The sequence below is a fragment of the Antennarius striatus genome, chromosome 23, assembly GCF_040054535.1.
Source record: "Antennarius striatus isolate MH-2024 chromosome 23, ASM4005453v1, whole genome shotgun sequence".
NCBI classification, from domain to species: domain Eukaryota; kingdom Metazoa; phylum Chordata; class Actinopteri; order Lophiiformes; family Antennariidae; genus Antennarius; species Antennarius striatus.
This window is the reverse complement of record NC_090798.1, coordinates 9,942,501-9,962,276: the sequence shown is the minus strand read 5'-3', so window position 1 is coordinate 9,962,276 and position 19,776 is coordinate 9,942,501. Positions and strand designations below refer to the sequence as shown.

Sequence of the window (19,776 nt, the reverse complement as noted above, 5' to 3'; positions counted from 1 at the left end):
TTCTATTACTATTTAAATAACCATTGAGGTCCAGGAAACGAGGGAGCCTGCATTACAATCCAATCACACGTCCATTCACACCAACCTGGGATTACATTTCAGCGTGAGCTGCCATCAGGGTCAGATGGACACAATTACTGTTAAAATTTTTACAGATATTAGTTCTATGTCTACAGAAAGATCTAATTCATTAGCTGGACTCTTGTTTGTTCTCCACAGGTAGTCCTCAACAAATGAACCCGACTGGTTCCTAGAGGTTGTTCATAAGTCGAATAATTCACAAGTCATTATTTATTAAATTTCAATCTATAATCTTCATTTGAGGTCATTGTCATTACTACTCTAAATACTAAAGTAATGTCATTACTACTCTAATACATAACTACTCTTAATTTCCCTTCAGGGATCACAACAGTATATAAAATTAAAATTTTAATAGTAAAGTTCTATTCCTTGACACTGACCAGAAACAAGGACATGACATTAAAACGACACAAAATAAATAAAATACAGATTCAGGTCAGTTAGAGTTCAGTCATTTATGCCATTTCACTTGACATTGATTACGGTACTGTAGCGTGTAACTTACCTCTGGAGTGAAGGGAGGGAGGAGTTACTGTGAGTCATCAGAGCGAAGGTCACCACTACCATTATCTTCTGTACTTTAGCTTTATTATTCATTTAAACAAAGGTTGAGATGCTAACAGAGACAACAAACAAGAAGGGGAGACGAGTGTTGGAGCTGTGTGAATGCAGCAGTACAGCCCCCACGGGGGAAGGGCAACTGCAGGACGATAGTCAGATATGGTGAAGCAGGTATGTTTGCATCTATAAATGCTCTTAAACTGAGGAATAGCTGTAAATGTATGCATGAGCCTGTGACCAGCAGGGGGCGCTGTGCAGAGGTGAGGCCTTGAGATGAACCATCCAGAAAGCGTGAAGCGACGTGTCGCTGACGCCGTTGGGGTTTTTTTTAACAACAATCATATTTCCCGCTGCTTCAGGTAAAAAGTCGACAACACTGAATAAAATTCGTCTTTATTGATCACTCCTTCATCTTCTCCTCTTCCTGCGATTGATGAACAATAGTGTTCCTCTTATAAAAAGCTGAATATGTACATCCTCTGTATTTACAGTATTTAACATGACGTCATCAGGACCACTGCCGCACAATTTATCGCCCACGTCTGCTTATTGGTTGGAGCTGTTGCTAGGCAACCACCATTAGATCGACTTCCATCGAAGGAAACAGTATCTTATTTAACATTTTATAGGCTATAAACTTTAGTAGGTTAAAAAAAAGTGAACCAAAGGATCTGATTTCACGGGACCACAAACAGCTGATCAATATTCCTGATCAACAAGTCAATGTGCCTCCTTCTTGGGTGGGCCGGTCCGCTTCGTCGTCCTGGTTGTTCCTTCCTGGCTCCAGGTGAACACGTTTACAGTACTGCACATTTAGCTGTGACTGAACATGCTAATGCTAATGTCACGTTAGCTTAAGGGAACAGTTCACACCTGAGGATGATGGTGACTCGTTTCCCTGGAAACCTGGGGCATTTACAGTTCAAGGTGTGTTCAAAGATGTCCAGTTAATATCACACACAGCAGGGCCGTCTGAACCAATGGAAATAAATCCTGAAGCAGCTCATGGTTAGCTTGAGGCTAACGCTAGCGATCATGCTACAAATGACTCATCTGAACATGTCAACAGATATTGTAAAAGCTCTTTTGATCCCATCAGAGGAACGAGCTAATGGTTTAGCATAGACGCTACTGAAATTTTCATTAGCCACTAAGCTAAACATGTTAGCACGTAACCCATCTGAGGAAAGAGCAGCGTTAGAAGAAAACCTTTAAACTCACAACTTGTGCTAACACGCCCACCTTAGGGGCCACACATCTTGCTTCAGGCATCGCTGAAACGAGCCAATCGGCTGCCTTTAAACGAGTCTCTATCTTCTTCAGGCGTTTTTTTTTTTTAAAAGCTTTGAAGGAGAATCAGCTGACTCTCCATCAGCGCAACGGCGAGGATGCTAATGGTTCACATAAGAAGCATTTCATTGGTACATGTGGATCAGGTGTTCTGATTGGCTCCCCTGGCAGGGTCGTCTTCATCAGGTACATTCAACCATCATCATCCTCGTTAAAGCCATCGTTAACGTCCTCTGAGTACAAACCATTCCCTCATCAAACAGGTTGCTATGGCAATGGACACCATGTTGGAACTCACACAGGCGTCCCGACCTGGACTCCTACTGGCTTTGGTTTATAAAATGATCTTCCTGACTCTCCTCCTACGGCGCCGCCCCTTCTGTCCCCGTTTGATGACATCACCACTCAGTCTATCTCTTTCTTCCTGTCGTCCAGGTCAAAGTCCAGCACCAGCAGTTTGGTCTCCTCTGTCCCGTTTCTGCTGCCGGCGGCACACACCAATCGCGTGTCGGATGCTCGGATTCGCCACACGACTCCGCCTGGAAGGGAAGCCACGTGATTGGTTAAAATCGGAGCAGGAGGCACAGTTCGGGCTAATGGGCGGTCCTGACCTGATCCGCGGCTCTGCAGTGCCACCACGTCACGCAGCCAAGAGCCCGTCTTCAGGTCCCACAGCTTGACGGTCCCGTCGTCAGAGCTGGACAGAACCAGACCCCTGCAGAACTGCAGACACGTCACCGCCGACTGGTGCTTGTTGGGACCTGGAGGACACGTCGCCACACAGTGACCTCTGACCTCTATGACCTCCATGTGCCACTCATGCTTTCACATCACGGCTAGCCTCGCAGCCCTGAGGTGTCTCTACGCTAGCCTACTCTGTAGCTTCAGCAGGAATGCTAACCAATCCTGATCTCTTCACAATTAGCATGAAGCTAAGCATTAGCACAGAGTTTCACCAAGGAGCTGTCATAGCTCCGCCTCCCAGGAGGTGGGGAGTCGTCGTCAGCTCACCTTGCAACGTATGGAGACATTGTCCCGTCCGGACGTCCCACACCCGGACCGTTGAGTCAGCGTTTCCCGACACCAGGACGTTGTCACGCAGCTCCATGCCGCTGGTCAGCGATTGGTGGCCCGTCAACGTGTGGACACACCCACCTGGACAGGACACACCCAAATTCGACATCAGATTTAACCATAAATTATCTTTTAATTTCACGGTATTTCCAATCAAATTTGAGAAATGCATCAAAACGCTGATCATGTTTTCAGTACCGGTTTCTGCGTCCCAGACTCTGATGGAGGTGTCCAACGAGCCGCTCACCACGAACACGCCGTCAAACTGCAGAGAGAGGTCAGAGGTCAGAGATGACATCAGAGTTCACATCACAGGTGACTTGGAGACTTAGAATCACATGTCAAACAGAAACTCACTGACTTGTTAGTCTCAGTGCATTTACGTTTTAATCCCGCCCACTGAGCTGTGATTGGTGGATGACTCAGGGGCGTGTGCGTACCTGTAGTGAGTACACTCTGTTGGTGTGTCCCTGCAGTGTGTGTAGACACGCCTCCGTCTCGGCGTCCCACACCTTCACCATGTAGTCGTAGCCCCCGGACACCACCCGCTGCCCGTCGTACTGGACGCAGCGCACCGCCGCCACGTGACCCGTCAGCACGTGTTCGCAGCGGCCCGTCGTCACGTCCCAAAGGCGCAGCGTCGTGTCGCGGGAGCCCGACACCACCCTGAGGAAGACAAGAGGCACAAAACTGCTGCCTCAGCCAATCAGGTGGCTCCACCGGTTTCCATGAAAGTAAAGCAGAAGTGTGTGTGCGTGTGTGTTCTTGTGTGTGGGTTTTACCGGTTGCCATGGAGATGCATGCAGCGGACCGTGGAGGTGTGTCCGTACAGCGTGTGGACACACTCGCCGCTCTCGGCGTCCCACACCCGCAGCGTCCGGTCGGTGGAGCCGCTAATGACTGTGGTCGCCGCCATCTGGCTGCACCACACGCCGCCGGTGTGACCCGTCAACGTCCGCAGACACTGGGCGGGAGACACACAAGTTAGGGATGGGAGGGGGGCAGCTGGGTCTACTCGATATGGAGTGGTCCAGATCAGTAGCGTCTGCAGGACGGAGTCTATCTGATTGGCTAACCAAGCAGTAGCCCCACACTCAAACGTCAGGATGAAGTTTGTGTGTGTGTGCGTATAAATGCGTGTGTTTGCTCATAACTACCCTCGAGGCCAAACACACACACTTGGTTTCGCTTGACAGTGTTGTGGTGCTGGTTGCTGTGGCAACAGAGGAAAAACTTTGCCTTGGCAACAGTTGCAGGGAGACCCAGTGACCATGGTAGGGGGGAGGGGGATCACATCCTGCTGACAAACACACACCCTTCATCCCCTCAGGCAGCAGAGGAAGGAGTGTGTTCCTTAGTGCGTACACACACACGCACACACACACACACACACACACACACACACACTGAAGGCAGGTCCCGACAGAGGAGCAGGTGTGTCGGGTTAAAGAATGTTCAACCGAAACCAAAGCAGTGCTGAATGTTTGCTCGTCGCTCCAGGACAAAGTTTCACAATAAAAACATTCCAACCCGTCACAGCGTCCCCATCGCCCCCGGCAACAGAGACGCCAGGGACGTCAGCGACATCAGGGACGACAGGACGCGTTAGCTGGCAGTAGAACTCTTCTCTAAACCTGACGCTGCCCGGTTTGAACTGGACTTCAAGGACGAATCAGAGGCGTCGATAGCAGCGGTCACAACACGCAAAGGACCGTCTCCGATTAAGACTCCGCCCTCAGATACGTGTGATGTCATCTCTACTGATGAGGCCTACCTTTCCAGTGATGGCAGACCAAACTTTGAGCGTGTTGTCGTCGGAGCCGCTGACGATCAGGTCCCCGCTGAACTGCAGACACGTGATCACATGATCGTCGTGACCTTTCAACACCTGCGGGACAGAGAAAGAGGCGTGTGAGGCTCCGCCCACATTGACCGCCACACACCCAGATGCCCCGCCAACCTTTGGCTCCTGCGTGTCCCCCTTCCTCCAGTTGTTCTCTATGCGGTGCTGTCTGATGTAGGTCCACTTCCACGGACTGACCGCCGCACCTGGACGGACGCATTTCCTGTTTCGAGAGGCCGCACTGTTGGATATACCTGGGGAGGAGGTCATACAAAGGTCAAAGAGAGACGCAGTTATTATTATCAACCAATCGACTGCTGCTGAAATGAAGCACACATGGACATCAGGTTGGGCTCAGTTAGCTCACAGAATTAGTATGCAACTAGCATTATGCTAATTCAGGTCATCTCTATTAATATTCTTTCTGAGTGCTAGAAAATCCAAGCACTGTTCCCAGTAGCATGACAGGCGTGTAGCAAAATACAAATGACTCTTATTTATGTTGATGTGTTGTGGAGCTAGCAGGGGCTAGGCTCATTGTCGTGGAGCTAGCAGGAGCTGCAGGAGGCGGCTTCAGCCCCTCCTGCTAGTGCATTAGCTTGTTAGCTCCAAAGATGACATCATTAAAGCCAAATCTAACAACGAAAACAATAATGTGCCAAACAGCTGCTACAAATATTAATACGCTACTGAAAGTAGTTCCGGGATGCCACTGAAACCACATGATTCATCTGGAAGCAGCCATTGAGAAGAGGAAACAGAATAATACCCAGAATGCCCGGATGCTCACCTTCCTCGCGACACTTCTCCCTCCACAGCAGGTTGTCCTCAGCCAGGATCCTCCAGTACCTGCAGGTCTGGGCGGCCTGCAGCAGGTCCCGGGGGGGCAGGAAGCTCAACACGTACAGAGCTAGCTACAGACACACAGACACAATCAGATGGTGGCCTACACGCAAACCTGCTCCGGGTGGGGGGGAGGGGTGGGGGCCTCTGACTCTACCTCTTTGGGCAGCAGTGAGATGAAGTCCCTCTGGAACTGAGGCTCGATCACCTGCATCATGTGCTTCACCTGGCTGGTCTCACAGCTGTCAATCAGCTCGTCCAGAGCCAATAGCCTCTCAGGACCGCTCCATGCCTGCAGGGGGAGGGGGAAGAAGGCCTGCGTTTGCATCTCTGAGGGTTTAACGACTTCCTGCAGCTCATAAAATGAGACATCTCTGTCCTCCGCTTGACATGCGCTCCTTTTATTTTAGTGGTTATGTAAGAGCAGCTGGGCGGCGGCGCGCCGGACGTTCTGTCCGCAAGCAGAGAGCGGAAAAAAAGACCCTCATCCACGGACGACAGGAGCTAATCGAGCTAACGGCAGCATCTGTGGGAAGTATCTGCATGTTAAACGCAGGGGATAGCTAGCGGCCAATGAATGCTACACTTTCTGATCGCCCCAGCGTAGCAGATACTGCACCTACGCCATATAAACAAATATAAGCACCTGCTTTATGCTTCTTAAGTTTTTTATTTAAATTGTGATAACATTTTTACAAGAAAATAACTTAAGAGGATGATTTACTTTATTTTTACCCAATAAAAAACTGGATAAGACAAATTTCTGACAATTTAAATGCAAGTCTTAGCACACAAAGCTAACAGCTACAACACTTCTTTTAGCAGGACATCATTTAGCGCTGACAGGCTGTTAGCCTGAAGGGCCCGACAGGAAGCCAACAGGAAACAGTCTCATGAGCGTGACATAAGCTAACATTAGCTATTAGCTAACATTAGCCAAGGTAGCATAAATGTTATGATGTGGTGTGTAAGCTAATGGCATCTGCTGTAGCTTTACGTTAATTCTAACCAAAAAGGCTAACAACATCTGAAGCTACTTAGCTAGCTACAGTACACAGTAACATTACCGTTCATCCAGCTTCATCACATGCTAGTCTAAGAGCTCCTGTTCATGCCAACTGTTGCTGAGCTATTATGGGCTGGCCGCTGTTAGGGGAGGGGTTTAGGAAGTAGTTGGCGTGCTGACCTGGAAGGTAAGAAGCCAGTCCTGCAAGCCAGAGGGGGGCGGGCCCGAGGTGATCCGGCGCCGCTGAGCTGAATGCCCATTGGCCAGGCGCAGGTCACCAAATGTAGTGGGTGTGGCCTGGACCAAATTGGAGGGACTGGTAGGGAGATAGACAGATAGCATTAGCGACCGTCTTCATAACCCAAATGTGAGCAAGAAAAGTTATGCTAACAGGATGCTAACAGAATGCTAAATGTTGTGTAGCGCTGATCTTCTGTACAGTACATGAACTCTCCTGTGTGTCTGAATGGTGATCAACAGGTGTCACAGGTAGCCAGCTGTCGGCTAAGGAAGTGTTAGCATGCTACCTGAAGCACCCGCTGCCTTTGCAGTGTTTCTTCCCGGAAGAGAACGGCCGCCCATCCGGACCGTGATCCAGCTTCCGCTTCATCTGGAGGAGGAAACCACAAAAACATTTGTTGTCTGGGGCTAACAGGAAGGAGGCGGAGCTACACCATGACGTGACGTCATGGGCTCCAGCTGTGAGTGTTTTCAATTGTGCCTGAAAAGAAAGGAAAGCTGCCTGCTGGGGGCAGGGGGGGGGGCTGACCCACATGAACCCACGTGCCCCCCCCACCCACCCACCCCCCCACAATGAACGCAGGAATGCAGAAAATTGCAGGAATGTCACCATGCTGGTCTAAAATAGAGCAACACGTGCTAACAGGCTAACCGGGGCTCCATTAATTAAAGTCATCAATCGTCACTCAAACGCAACGTGACGTCACTAGTCATCCCGACAGGAACCCGGAATCTACTGCTTTAACGACAACCGGGGGGATGGCCTGATGAGCTATTTATTGGTGGTAATCGATAATCACATCCGTATCGGTGTGAAATCACTCAAGATGTGCTGTCGGTTCATTCTGACAGGGAGCGACACATTCACGTCACGTCACGTCACGAAACGACGTTTCCCCCGTGAGGAAACAATCGCCGTTCAAAACGTCAAAACTGTCCCGGTGATCGATTACTCTGCGGGGATCGATCATCGATAATCGGATCGGAGAGAGGCGGAGGAGGTAGGGGCTAATAAAATCAGTCTCCCTCTGATCCGCAGTGGCGCGCGCATGCACATAGCGTGCGCGCGCGCGCACACACACACACACACACACACACACACACACACACACGCACACACACACCGCGGTGAGAAACGCCTCGTCATCCCCTCATACCTGCACGACCGACACCGATAAGGTACCGATCGGCTGCTGACGTCACCTGATCGATCAGCCCGGTCTCACCTTGTAGAAGATGAGCTTCAGAGTCCCGTAGAACCCCATGGCCCCTCCCGCGGACACGGACACCAGCAACGATCTATCCACCGACACCACCACCCCGAACCGAGCCGAGCATCAGACGATCACAAGGCGTGACGTCACCAATCCATCCGATCCATACACCGATCGGTTGTCGTTGGGATCAGTCCGGGTCTGGCTCGCGCTGCGGCTGCACCGGGAATCACCCGCGAGTCGCTCCGGTCTCACCGGGTCGCTCGACCAGTCCGGGAACACGCCTCTCTCTCTCGGGGGGCGGAGCCGGCGTGCGCATGGAGAAAGTTAAATACAAGAACAACACACACACACACACACACACACACACACACACACACACACCAGGGGATTCTGGAGGTGACAGCTTTCTCACACTTATGGGGTGCTGGGGGGGGTCAAACCTTCACCCAAAGAACCCCCCACCCACCCAATTCTACAAATGCTCCTAAAATGAGGAGAAAGGTTGAACTCCCAGCCTGGAGCAGTGGCCCCGCCTTCATCATACCTGTGTCAGGCCCCGCCCCCATACTTGTGCCAGAAGAGAGTGACAGCTGGTGAACTGAAGCGTGATGGGTGAAGGAGGAGGACATTCCTGCTGGGTGAACTCTTCCTTCACGTTTCATTTGGAGGAGCTGACATTATCTATCTCTATCTATCTATCTATCTATCTATCTATCTATCTATCTATCTATCTATCTATCTATCTATCTATCTATCTATCTATCTATCCATCTATCTATCTAGCTTTTAATGGCTTCTGATTGGTTGAAGGTCAACGTTCTGATGACCTGCAACCAATCAGAGAGCATCATGGGCGGGCATCAACAGAAATTATCATTTATAATTCTATTATTTTAATTCTGACCAAACAGAAGTTTCTGATTATTCATCTAAAACCCCCAATAAATAGATTGGAGCCGATCAATGACGTAGGAGAGGGGGACAGACAATAGAGGCATACTAATTGTCGTCATTCTGTAGACCCTCGTCTTCCTCCCTCCCAGCAGACTGCAGGAGCAGCGCTCCGTTTGGCGCCCCCTAGAGGAGATAACCCTTTTTTTCCAGTTCCGAATAATCCATCTACAGATGAGCTCTGCGCTCTAACATCTACGTCCCCAACCTTTTTTGCGGTTTCATCTAAGACAATATTTTCACGGACCGGTCTTCATTTGCTCGATGATCGTTAATGACACCAGGACAGCTGTAGTCTAATAATAAATCATCCGCAGTGGTTTTATGTAAAATGTAGACATCATCAGACAATAAACAACCTTGTTTTCATAAATTGATAATCAACATCTACGTAAACAAAATAACTAAGAATTATATTTAAAAAAACTCGATTGAAGTGACGGCACCGATGAGGTTTATTTTGAAATATAGCGATTTACAATCAGTGCATTCAACGTAGGAGAAATACTGATCATTTCCAATAAAAGAGTGAACAAGTCAATCAAATTTCAATAATTACAATAATGACAATTATTGGGGACCACTGATCTAGGGGTAACAGGAGACGATGACAAATTTTTTGGCGATCTCAGAATAATCTGCCTTGACTTTAATCCAGAACACTGGCGCGGTTGTGGGCGCTTAATTTAGGGGTAGCGGCTGGTAACCTGTCACGTGACCGAGGCCTGTCCGTGCGTCATTTCGCACAGACGTCACTTTTCAAAATAAAAGATCTTTTTGACTCAGAAATAAATAAAACTGATGTAAATTATTTTTTCTTTCTGTGCGGCCCAGTACCAAATGACCCACAGACCGGTACCGGTCCGCAGCCCGGGAGTTGAGGTCGACTGCTCTCAACATACTGGCCTACTGGTGGTTTCCAGAATCTACAAAAGTAGGACGGGGCTAGAGCCTTTAGCTATCAAGTACCCTGTTGTGGAACCACCTCTCTACCTCGGTTCGGGAGGCAGACAACCTCTCATTATCTCAGACTAAACTTAAAATATTTCTTTTTCAAAAATTTTACAATAAAGGCGGCTTAGGCTGCTAAGTTCCTACAGTCCTACTCTGCTGGAGACTCAACATCCAGACTCACTGAGCTCCTCTCCCCTCCTTTTTCTCTCTGACCATCTGTTACTCGTCCTCCTCTCCGACCTGTCTCCTAGTCTCCATTCACACCCTACTAACTAACTTTAGTTACATTCATCAGCTACATCTGGCCATTTGAGGACAGCCGTTCTGCTGATGTGGCCCTCGGTGGAAAATAGTTTTACCCCCCGGTCCTACCTGATGAAGAGACGGTGATGTCGACTCCACTTCCTCCTCCAGATCATCATTGGTGGCATGCTCCTCTTCCTCTTCTCCTCCTTCCTCCTCTCTTTTCTCTGCTTCCTCAGTTTTTGTGATCTGATTGGCTTCCTCCGAGTGGGCGGTGCCAAAAGGCTCAGAGGGACAAGACTCCTCTTCCACGGTGACTATGGCGAATCTGACCTCGTCTTCCCCGTCTCCTCCTCTTACCCTGCAGATGGGAAAGGAAGAGGAGATGGGAAGGGTTCCCTCCTCCTCCTCCTCCTCCTCTCCACTCTTCCATGATGGAGCTCTGCTCACGTCTTTTTCTCTTCCTTCTATCCAGTCCTCCTCCTCCATCGTTTTGCTCGTTCGTTCTTCACACGAGAAAAGGATGAAGCATCCTGACGAAGATCGAAATACACCAATTATCATCATCATCATCATCATCATCATCATCATCACCTTCCTGCATGAATAAATCAGCCTGAACTCCACCTGCTGACCAGGTGAGGCGCAGCTTTTGTTTTCATGGTGACGTGACCACCACGTGATCACTACTTCAATTCCCTTTTTTCCTTCTTTTCTATTAGCTGGCCTCGTGTTCGTTTTGCTTTTAAATAAAGTTTTACTGAGACAAACTGCCTCCCAGTACCACCACTACAGGAGCCAGTCCGTCCGTGGGCTCGGAGCCGAACCACCGGAACTTCTCCTGGGACGTTTCTGACGTAACGGTCCAGTGGGGTTCCGCGTGACACCGTGGAATCAAAGTGGAAGGCTGTGACGTCACCTCACCTGTAAAACCTTCTCCGTCAGCCACCTACGGATTTTAAATTTGAAACGCCGGGACTTCTTCTGCTTCTTCTCCTCTGTTTTTGTTCCTCCTGCTTCGTTTTACCGGATTTCCACGCCGGAGCTCCGTGTTCCCCTCCACAGTTTAAAGTTATCTTCTTTAATAACAACCCACGAAGACGTCAAGACTTTCCCCTTTTCGTTGTTTTCTGCTTTCCCACATGGAGCTTTGTTTGGCGCGGGTTAATGACGTCACTTGCCCAGCTTGTGGGCTTGCGACTTGCTGGGAAATGTATTCTTCATACACATAGGAGAAAAGTCACATCGGCGCATTTATGTCGAAGCTTCTCCGCCTCTGCAGGTGAAATGTTTTCATTATAAATGCTTATTATTATTTATTTATTTATTATAAATGTTATTATTCCACGCAGACGTGACGTTGCTATACCAACCACCAATCAGCTTACTCCATTTCTGGTGGGCGGTTCCTTTTCGACTCCCAAACCTCCCTCCTTATGAACTGAGGTGAATGGCATTATCTTTTGATTATTGAAGGGGTTGCCCTGTATGTGTGTTTTTCCATATAAAGTCAGTGAATGACGTCACGCAGTGGACGGATGAATAATACTTTATTAGTCAACTGATTACATATATGAAATATAACTTCAAAAGTGAATAAATACATGAACATACAAAATTTGCCACATGAACAAATATTGCACTGCAGACTCTTCAACGCTGGTTTGAATTAGGAATTATTTCTATGTCTACACATTTTTAAAACTTGATTGTGAATCAATTTCCACAAAAAAATGCAACAGCAATTGTAGTGATCAGAATTTTTAGAATTGACCAGATGTACACAAGTTCTTCAACTTGGTTAAGTTGAAAGCGCAGAATGAAAAAAAAAACCCAAATCAGTCAGCATTAGGGTGAAGTCTGGGTTAGGGTTAAGGCTTGGGGTTAGGTTTAAGGGTTAGGGTTAAGGTTTAGGATTAGGGCTTTGAGTTAGGGCTGGGGTTAGGATTTATGATTAGGGCTTGGGGTTTAAATTTAGGGTTTATGGTTAAACTAAGGTTAGGGTTAAGGTTAGGGATTAGAGCTAGGGTTTAGGGTCAGGGTTTGGGATTAGGGTTAGGTTTAAATCGGGTTTAGGGTTAAGTCAGGTTGGGTTTAGGGTTATGGGTTAGTGTTGGGTTAGGGTTAAGGCTGGATTTAGGGTTATGGGTTCAGGCTGGGTTTAGGCTTAGGGTTTAAGGCTGGGTTAGGGTTAATCTTTGGAATAGGTCAGGTTGGAGACAGTTGGACCAGAGACAGTTGTACCACACACAGATGGACCAGAGACAGTTGGACTGTCAGATGCTGCCCTGCCTGACATGGGACAGTGTGACTGCACCTCCAGAAAAGAGGGAAGGTGCAGAAGCCAACGGGCTGGTCCTATCTCCAGCTGGGTCTTCTGGGCTTGCTGGAGTCTTTACACTGGGAGGACTTGTCGGAGGAGGTGCTGCTGCTACTCTGCCGGTGGCCCTTAGGAGGAGTTGTATGCGACTCCTGCATTGCAGGGCGAGGAGGTGTCCTGATGCTCTGAGACCTTCTCAAAGGGGAAGACAATGAGGAAGTGTGGTTTGGAGAAGATCTGGAGGTAGCAGAGACTTTCAATGAGCCTGTTCTGGTCAAAGGTGAGGATGAACAAGGAGGTGCAATAGAGGAGGAGGAGGTGTTGTTGGGGAAGGATTTAGGGGGGTCTGGGCCAGAATAGGGAAGGGCAAGAGTGGTGTACGTTCTTCGGAAAGAAGAGGAGGCTGTGTTTCTAGTGAAGTTTGGTAGCTGTGATGATGGTGTCGTAGCTTTGTGCAAAGGACTTGAAGGAGCACTGATGCTATGTCCTCCTGCAACTCCTTTAGCGAGAGCCCGCAGCGTAGAGCGACACATTCGCTCCTCTGGTGGGACCTTGGGTTTCGCCGAAGGCTTCCGAACAGGCAGCTTCTTCTGCAAGTCCTGCTTCTGCGTTCCTGACCCCCTCTGGTCTTTGGAACTTCTGGGTTCTGGTGTTTTTACGATACTGGAACGCCGGGATGATGGCGCCGTCGAAGGTCTCTGTCCTCGTCGGATGATGATGCTGTTGGTTGCAGGGCTGGAAGTGCCCCGCTTGCTGTCAGGAGGCTGGTCAGAAGGTTTTCCGGGGGTTGTAGCAGCTTGGCTGGTTCTGGGTATGTTCACGATCCGCCTCATGCTCTGGTTCTCAGAGCTAGTGAGGGTGCGAACCGGCTTGGGTTTGTTTGTACCCGTTGGGGTGTTTGTGGCTCTCGATTTCATCCCAGTTGGTCGACCTTTGCAGGTGGACGGGTCCTTGGTAGACGATTTGGACAAGGCAACCGGTCCTACCTTTCCATCAGAGGAAGTCGCTGCTTCTGTATTTCCATTGGTCATGTGACAGGAAAAAGTCGCATCTTTGTTCTTGTCATTGGTATAACCACCTGCTTCCTCTTGATGAACTTTCTCTTCCTGAGACGTGCCTGTGGGGAGTGGGAGGCCTTCATTGGCTGATGCACTTCCTGCTTGGCCCCACCTGGGGGAGGAGACAGGCACTGGCTGGCTGCTGATGGGTACAGGCACTAAATTCTGATTGGCTGGCTGGGGCTGTGGAGGTGTGCCACTGGGCAAGGCATACGAGTCCGGCTGACTTCCTTGCTGATTGTCCGTTCTGAACCGATCCTTCTCCGTTTGGGTGTGTGTAATCTCGCCGGCAGCCTCACACACACCCGTTACACACCAAACCATCACCTTTTCCTCTCGTCCCTCTTCTGCCTCTTGCGATGAAGAACAGCTCGTTTCGCTAATCATCACAAGAGGTGAGTTTTGGTCCTGAGAACCATCCACTGTCTTTTCTTCCACCTTATCGTCCCAGTGGTTTCCATGACAACGTCTTTCATCGTGGAGGCTCAAGGTCTGAAAGACTTTCAGTTCCGGCACCAGCTGGTATTTCTCTACAACGACAGACACGCTGCCTGTCGCGGCGCTACGTTCAGGGTCTTTGACACCGGTTTTGACCCATGCTGGTAAATCTTTGTTACATTGAGCTCGTTCCTCTCTAGAACCAGACGCATTCTGACAGTCTGAAAGTGTTTCCTGGCTGTGATCGGGTCGCTGGTTCGCATCCGAGGTAGGTTTCTCTTCGTTCGTAAAACTAACGTTCAGCCGAGTCCGGGTTGCACTACATGTGAGATCAGACGGGGTTCTAGGGTTCAAGTTCTGTTTACTCAAAGAGTGATCCGGTGCTGCCACACCCAGGGTGGTCCTCAGCTCACGCTCGGCGGCAAGAGACGGCGAGCTGGACGGACAGTTTCGGGAGCGTCGTGGGCTCCTGGAGCGTCCCAGAGGGCCGAGGGGGGAGCGGGAGCGGGATGTAGGGTTCAGCAGCTCCACCAGCAGCCCGGTGTCTGTTCCCGACCCAGTGGACATGTCTGCCTCACTGCTGCAACGCAAGCCAAAGGCTCCGCCCACCTGCAGCAGAAGCAGATCAGAGATTTCCTAGAGCGGACTGTTATCAGTCGTGGGTCAGTCGGTACCAGTCCTGGTGCATGGGTCTTTTGTTACCAGTCCATGGGTCAATTAGTACTGGTCTGTGGGTCAGTTGGTACTGGGTCAGACAGAAAGAATCCATTATTTCTGTTTTCTTTTGGATCTGATTCTGAACGATGTTTGGTTTTAAATGAGTAGATTCTCTCCTACACATCTGTCTATGAGTCACTCTTGACGCTTGTCAAGATGCTTGCCTCAGTCACATGACTACCTTCTTAAAGGGGCCGCTTCGGCCGCTAATACAGAATTCATTACCCCAAAACTGAAACTCCCAAGCTAACAGAACCAAAACGAAACAGTGTGACGTTAGGAGGACACTGCTAATGAAATTGATATTATTATTATATTTAGAATAAAGCAGTTTAATGCTGGTCGTATTTTATTTTGTCATGTTTATCCACCACACCTGAAAGGACAATCCGTGACATTAAACCAGTCCATGGAGAACAAACGGTTGGGGATCCCTGTCCTAGAGGATGTGTGCATTGTGCATGTCTGTTTCATTAGGGGGTTAACGTCCTACTGTCCTACCTCCTCAATCCCTGCCCAGGAGTGTCTCTTCTGACCCTCCAGCACTTGCAGCCGTCGGTGACGAGCCGCCTCCCTCCGCTCCCTCTCCACGTTCTCCTGCAGACGGACGGAGATGAAATGAACCACTACATATCTGTACGACCACCAGATGGCAGCAGAGTCCAGCAGCTGGTTAAAGAAGGTGTGTGTTTGTGTGTGCACCTTCACGGCTCCTGTGAACCTGGAGCAGAAGGTGTTGAAGATCCCAAAGCAGTCGTCCAGCCCGAATGTGTCCTTGTCTTCACAGAAGAAGTCCATCAGGTCTCTGGCCTCCTTCTGCAACTGCAGGCGGCCGCCACTCAGCGCGCGGAGAGATGCCGTGGCCGACTGTTTCTCACACACACACACACACACACCTGTCAGAGGTGCAGCGTCAGCCCCTCCCACCTCAGGGCAGGGCCTTACCTGCAGGAAGCCATCCAGCTGCTGCAGCAGCTCCGTGTCCTGCTGGATGTTCTCCTCTACCGAGCGCATGCGAGACGCCAGACGCTGAAGCTCTGCCTCCAGCGTCTCCAAGGAGATCCTACAAAAACAGTGTTTGTTGTCGTCTGAGTCAAGAAGTGGATGTTTATCACACTGTCGTTGTGGTTTGATGTAAAGATTATGTGTAAATGTCTGACCTGGCGGCTGATGGGACGTGAGTCAGCTTCAGGGGGAAGGCCAGCAGGTGCTCGTCAGTCTTCTGGGCTTCCTGTATGAGTGGAAGTCCTTTAGCTCCACACGGGTGTTACCACGCACACACACACACACACACACACACACACACACACACACACACACACACACACACACACACACACACACACACACACACACACACACACACACACACATACACATGACCCACCAGTGCCACAAAGTGAAGCAGGTTCATTCCTGGTTTGTTGGCCTTTGTGTCGGCCAGAGAGAGAAGGGACGACAACTTGAAGCCCACAGCATTACCCGCATAGCCTCCCTGTAACACAACAAAGGTAACACAACTATACACAATAACAAAAACACAAAAACATAACACAATACACAATAACATAATACACAACACGATAATAACAAAACACAACAGTAACGCAACACAATAACTGTATATATATATATGTATATATATATATATATACACACACACACACACATACATACAGTATATATATATACAGTATATATATACTGCATGTGTATATATATGTATATATATACTGTATATATGTGTGTGTATATATATATATATCATATGATATATTATAACAAATAATAATTATTTAGTGTATTCCCATATATTACAATTATATTATTATTGTGTTTTTACTGCATATATTTTATTGTATATTTGTGTTGTATATCACATATTATCATTATATATTTTACTGTTTTTTATTGTATATTATTATACATTAATAATATACAAAAAAAACAAAACAGTAAAATATATAATGATAATATGTGATATACAACACAAATATACAATAAAATATATGCAGTAAATTTGTGTTGTATATCACATATTATCATTATATATTTTACTGTTTGTTTGTTTTTTGTTTTTTTGTTTTTTTATTGTATATTATTATACATTGGCGGCACGGTGGCGCAGTGGTTAGCGCTGCAGCCTCACAACACGGCGGACCCGGGTTCGAGTCCCGCTCTGTGCGGAGTTCGCATGCTCTCCCCGTGTCTGCGTGGGTTCTCTCCGGGTTCTCCGGCTTCCTCCCACCTCCAAAAGCATGCGCTTCAGGTTGATTGGCCGGTCCCAAATTGACCATAGGAGTGAGTGTTTGCGAGAATGCTTCTTTGTTTCTATGTGGCTCAGCGGTACACTGGCGTCGTGCCCGGACTGTCCCCTGCCTCACGCCCTGAGACTGCCGGGATAGGCACCGGCTCCCCGCGACCTGCGTTAGCGGATTAAGCGGGTTGGAAGATGTATGTATGTATTATTATACATTATATATTTAACCGTTAATTATTTATTGTAATATTGTATATTACTATATATTATTAGTGCATATTATTGTTATAAATTATTTATTGTGTATTATTCTATTTTATTTGTCATATACTGTACAGTGGTGCCTCTACTTACGAAATTAATTGGTTCCGGAAGAAATTACGTAAATAGAAAATTACGCAAGTAGAGACGCGTTTTCCATGCAAATGCCCCAATCCGTTCCAAGCCCACAAAAATTCCGACATAAATGTTTTATAAAGCATAAAAATGCATCAAAACATGTAACAAATACATGTTACGATTAAATTATTATTATTAAATTATTGCACAATAAATGAGAGTTGTGCATAATGTAAAAAACAAAGAATAGAGTAAATGACGTTCATTTACCTTTTAACAGCTGTTCCCATTGTTTTTTGTCCTTTTTGGTTCATGCGCTCCTATCCCACCATGAACAACAGAGTGAATTACAGTCCTCCTTTTGAACTTCTCCAACCACCCACGCGATGCCTTAAACTCTTTAAACTTCCTTTTGTTTTAATAACGTGTCGATTGTAGATTATTGGCCATATTCTTTGGCGAGATCAACCAAACGCATCCCTTTCTCATGCTTTCAATGATCTCTTGCTTTGTTTGTATGGACAAGAAAACTCCTTTCTTCGTCTTTTCTTTTCCCCATCACTTTCTTGGGGTCCATGCGGATACATGCGATTGTGGCATGTATCCGGGAGGGTGATGAGGGGGCGTACAGGGTATTGGTGGCTGACTTCGTGGAGTGGTGCCAACAGAACCAGCTCCAGCTCAACGTCTCCAAGACAAAGGAGACGGTGCTGGATTTCTGGCGGGCACCTCCCTCTCCACAGCCGGTGATCGTCGAGGGCAGTGAGGTGGAGGTCTTAGGAAACTATAAGTACCTGGAACTGCGTCTAGACAGCAGACTGGACTGGTCACTCAACTCAGACTGTGTGTACAAGAAGGGGCAGAGCAGGATGTACTTCCTAAGGAGGCTGGCCTCCTTCAACATCTGTCCTAAGCTCCTTTTCATGTTCTATCAGTCCGTAGTCTCCAGTGTGCTGTCATACGCCATTGTGTGTTGGGGTGGGGGGGCCAGGAAAAGAGATATGGACCGTCTTAACAGACTCATCCGCAGAGCGGGCTCAGTGGTCGGGCTGAGCCTGGACTCTGTGGAGACAGTTCTGGGGAGCAGGACCATGTCTAAATTCAGGGCCATCATGAACAACACCAGGCACCCCCTGCACACCACCTTCTCCCAGCAGAGGAGCACCGTCAGCAACAGACTGCTGTCACACAGCGCCTCCACAGGGAGGCTGAGGTCCTCCTTCGTGCCCCACGCCATCAGGGGGTACAATGACTCTCTCAGGAGGAGCGGGGGGTAGGTGGCGAGGTCAGCACGCAGTTAAATGGATTTAATTTAATTTAATACAGTTTATATTGTAATTTTATACTGTTTATATTTTAATTTTTTTAGTATATGTACTGTTATTGCTACATGTGTCTATTAGTGTAGTGTATGTCTTGTGGTATGTCCTGTTTTGTTTTTTCCTGGTGTTTGGCTGAGCAGTGGATATGTGCAATTTCCTCCTGGATTATTAAAGTATCTATCTATCTATCTATCTATCTATCTATCTATCTATCTATCTATCTATCTATCTATCTATCTATCTATCTATCTATCTATCTATCTATCTATCTATCTATCTATCTATCTATCTATCTATCTATCTATCTATCTATCTATCTATCTATCATAGCGAATACATACTGACAAAGTTATATTTGCACAAAACTATCAGAACACCTCACGGGTCGAGTGCCGAATACCAAGACACTCCATAAGCACCATTCTAGCTCCACACAGAGGTGGAGTGGCATCTCTCTTAGCCAATGGGATGCCAGGAAGATACATAATAGGTAATAGCCAATGGCAGAGCAGCTATGAGAATGTTGCGTTCAGTAACCTGCAGGAGATGCGAGTATCAGCCAATACTGTGTTTTTACATTACGTAAGTCGAAATTTCTTTCGTAAGTAGAGGTAATATTTTCCTGCTGAGAAATTTGGTAAGTAGAAAATTTCGTAAGTAGAGACATTCGTAAGTAGAGGTATCACTGTATTCTATATGTATCCCAGTGAGCGAGGACACGCCTCCTTGATGCTAACTGGTCCTGAAGCTGAAGGGGGCGGGGCTCACAGCATTAAGGATGTTTCCTGACTGCAGCACCAGATGGAGAACAGCATGGAGCTCCTCACAGCTCATCAGCTCTGGAGGAGAGAAAGCAAACATCTAATGAGACTGTGTGTGTGTGTGTGTGTGTGTGTGTGTGTGTGTGTGTGTGTGTGTGTGTGTGTGTGTGTGTGTGTGTGTGTGTGTGTGTGTGTGTGTGTGTGTGTGTGTGTGTGTGTGTGTGTGTTTGTGTTATCATGCAGACGGTTCGTCAT

The 19,776-nt window shown here is 47.9% G+C and overlaps 2 protein-coding genes across 7 annotated transcripts in view; both read right to left on the bottom strand.

Moving 5' to 3' along the window:
- Positions 1–535: 535 nt before the first annotated feature.
- On the bottom strand, positions 536–11,463 carry LOC137590638 (F-box/WD repeat-containing protein 7-like). Of its 2 annotated transcripts, XM_068308331.1 has the most exons (14): positions 11,231–11,463; positions 10,436–10,839; positions 7,229–7,311; positions 6,882–7,017; positions 5,853–5,987; positions 5,643–5,766; positions 4,970–5,106; positions 4,784–4,897; positions 3,792–3,973; positions 3,450–3,675; positions 3,208–3,274; positions 2,947–3,090; positions 2,547–2,696; positions 536–2,474 (listed from the first exon to the last, which is right to left on the bottom strand). In XM_068308331.1, exons 2-14 carry the CDS (start codon positions 10,793–10,795, stop codon positions 2,341–2,343), a joined length of 1,992 nt encoding a protein of 663 aa, XP_068164432.1. In that variant the 5' UTR covers positions 10,796–10,839; positions 11,231–11,463; the 3' UTR covers positions 536–2,340. The 2 variants fall into 2 exon arrangements, with proteins under 2 accessions (XP_068164432.1, XP_068164433.1); XM_068308332.1 differs by lacking the exons at positions 10,436–10,839; positions 11,231–11,463 and adding an exon at positions 8,168–10,429 and having other exon boundaries at positions 539–2,474.
- Positions 11,464–11,844: 381 nt separating this feature from the next.
- The window catches only part of LOC137590338 (FH2 domain-containing protein 1-like), a 13,949-nt gene continuing 6,017 nt past the window's right edge, over positions 11,845–19,776 (bottom strand). For 4 of the 5 annotated variants that reach the window (XM_068307888.1, XM_068307891.1, XM_068307890.1 and 1 more), the window contains exons 8-13: positions 19,529–19,599; positions 16,227–16,334; positions 16,000–16,070; positions 15,542–15,902; positions 15,341–15,436; positions 11,845–14,731 (exon numbers count right to left, since the gene is read on the bottom strand). In XM_068307888.1, the coding sequence (XP_068163989.1) occupies positions 12,665–14,731; positions 15,341–15,436; positions 15,542–15,902; positions 16,000–16,070; positions 16,227–16,334; positions 19,529–19,599 (2,774 nt within the window). In that variant the 3' untranslated portion in view covers positions 11,845–12,664. The remainder of the gene's footprint in view (positions 14,732–15,340; positions 15,437–15,541; positions 15,903–15,999; positions 16,071–16,226; positions 16,335–19,528; positions 19,600–19,776) is intronic. The other variant, XM_068307892.1, reaches the window with a different exon arrangement.

Excerpts from the sequence above, each read along its gene's own strand:
- LOC137590638 (XM_068308331.1), bottom strand. The coding sequence starts at position 10,795 with ATGGAGGAGGAGGACTGGATAGAAGGAAGAGAAAAAGACGTGAGCAGA. Across the intron at positions 5,988-6,881 it reads ACTGGCTTCTTACCTTCCAG|GCATGGAGCGGTCCTGAGAG; the intron begins GTCAGCACGCCA and ends CTCCCCCTGCAG. Across the intron at positions 5,107-5,642 it reads GGAGAAGTGTCGCGAGGAAG|GTATATCCAACAGTGCGGCC; the intron begins GTGAGCATCCGG and ends CCTCCTCCCCAG.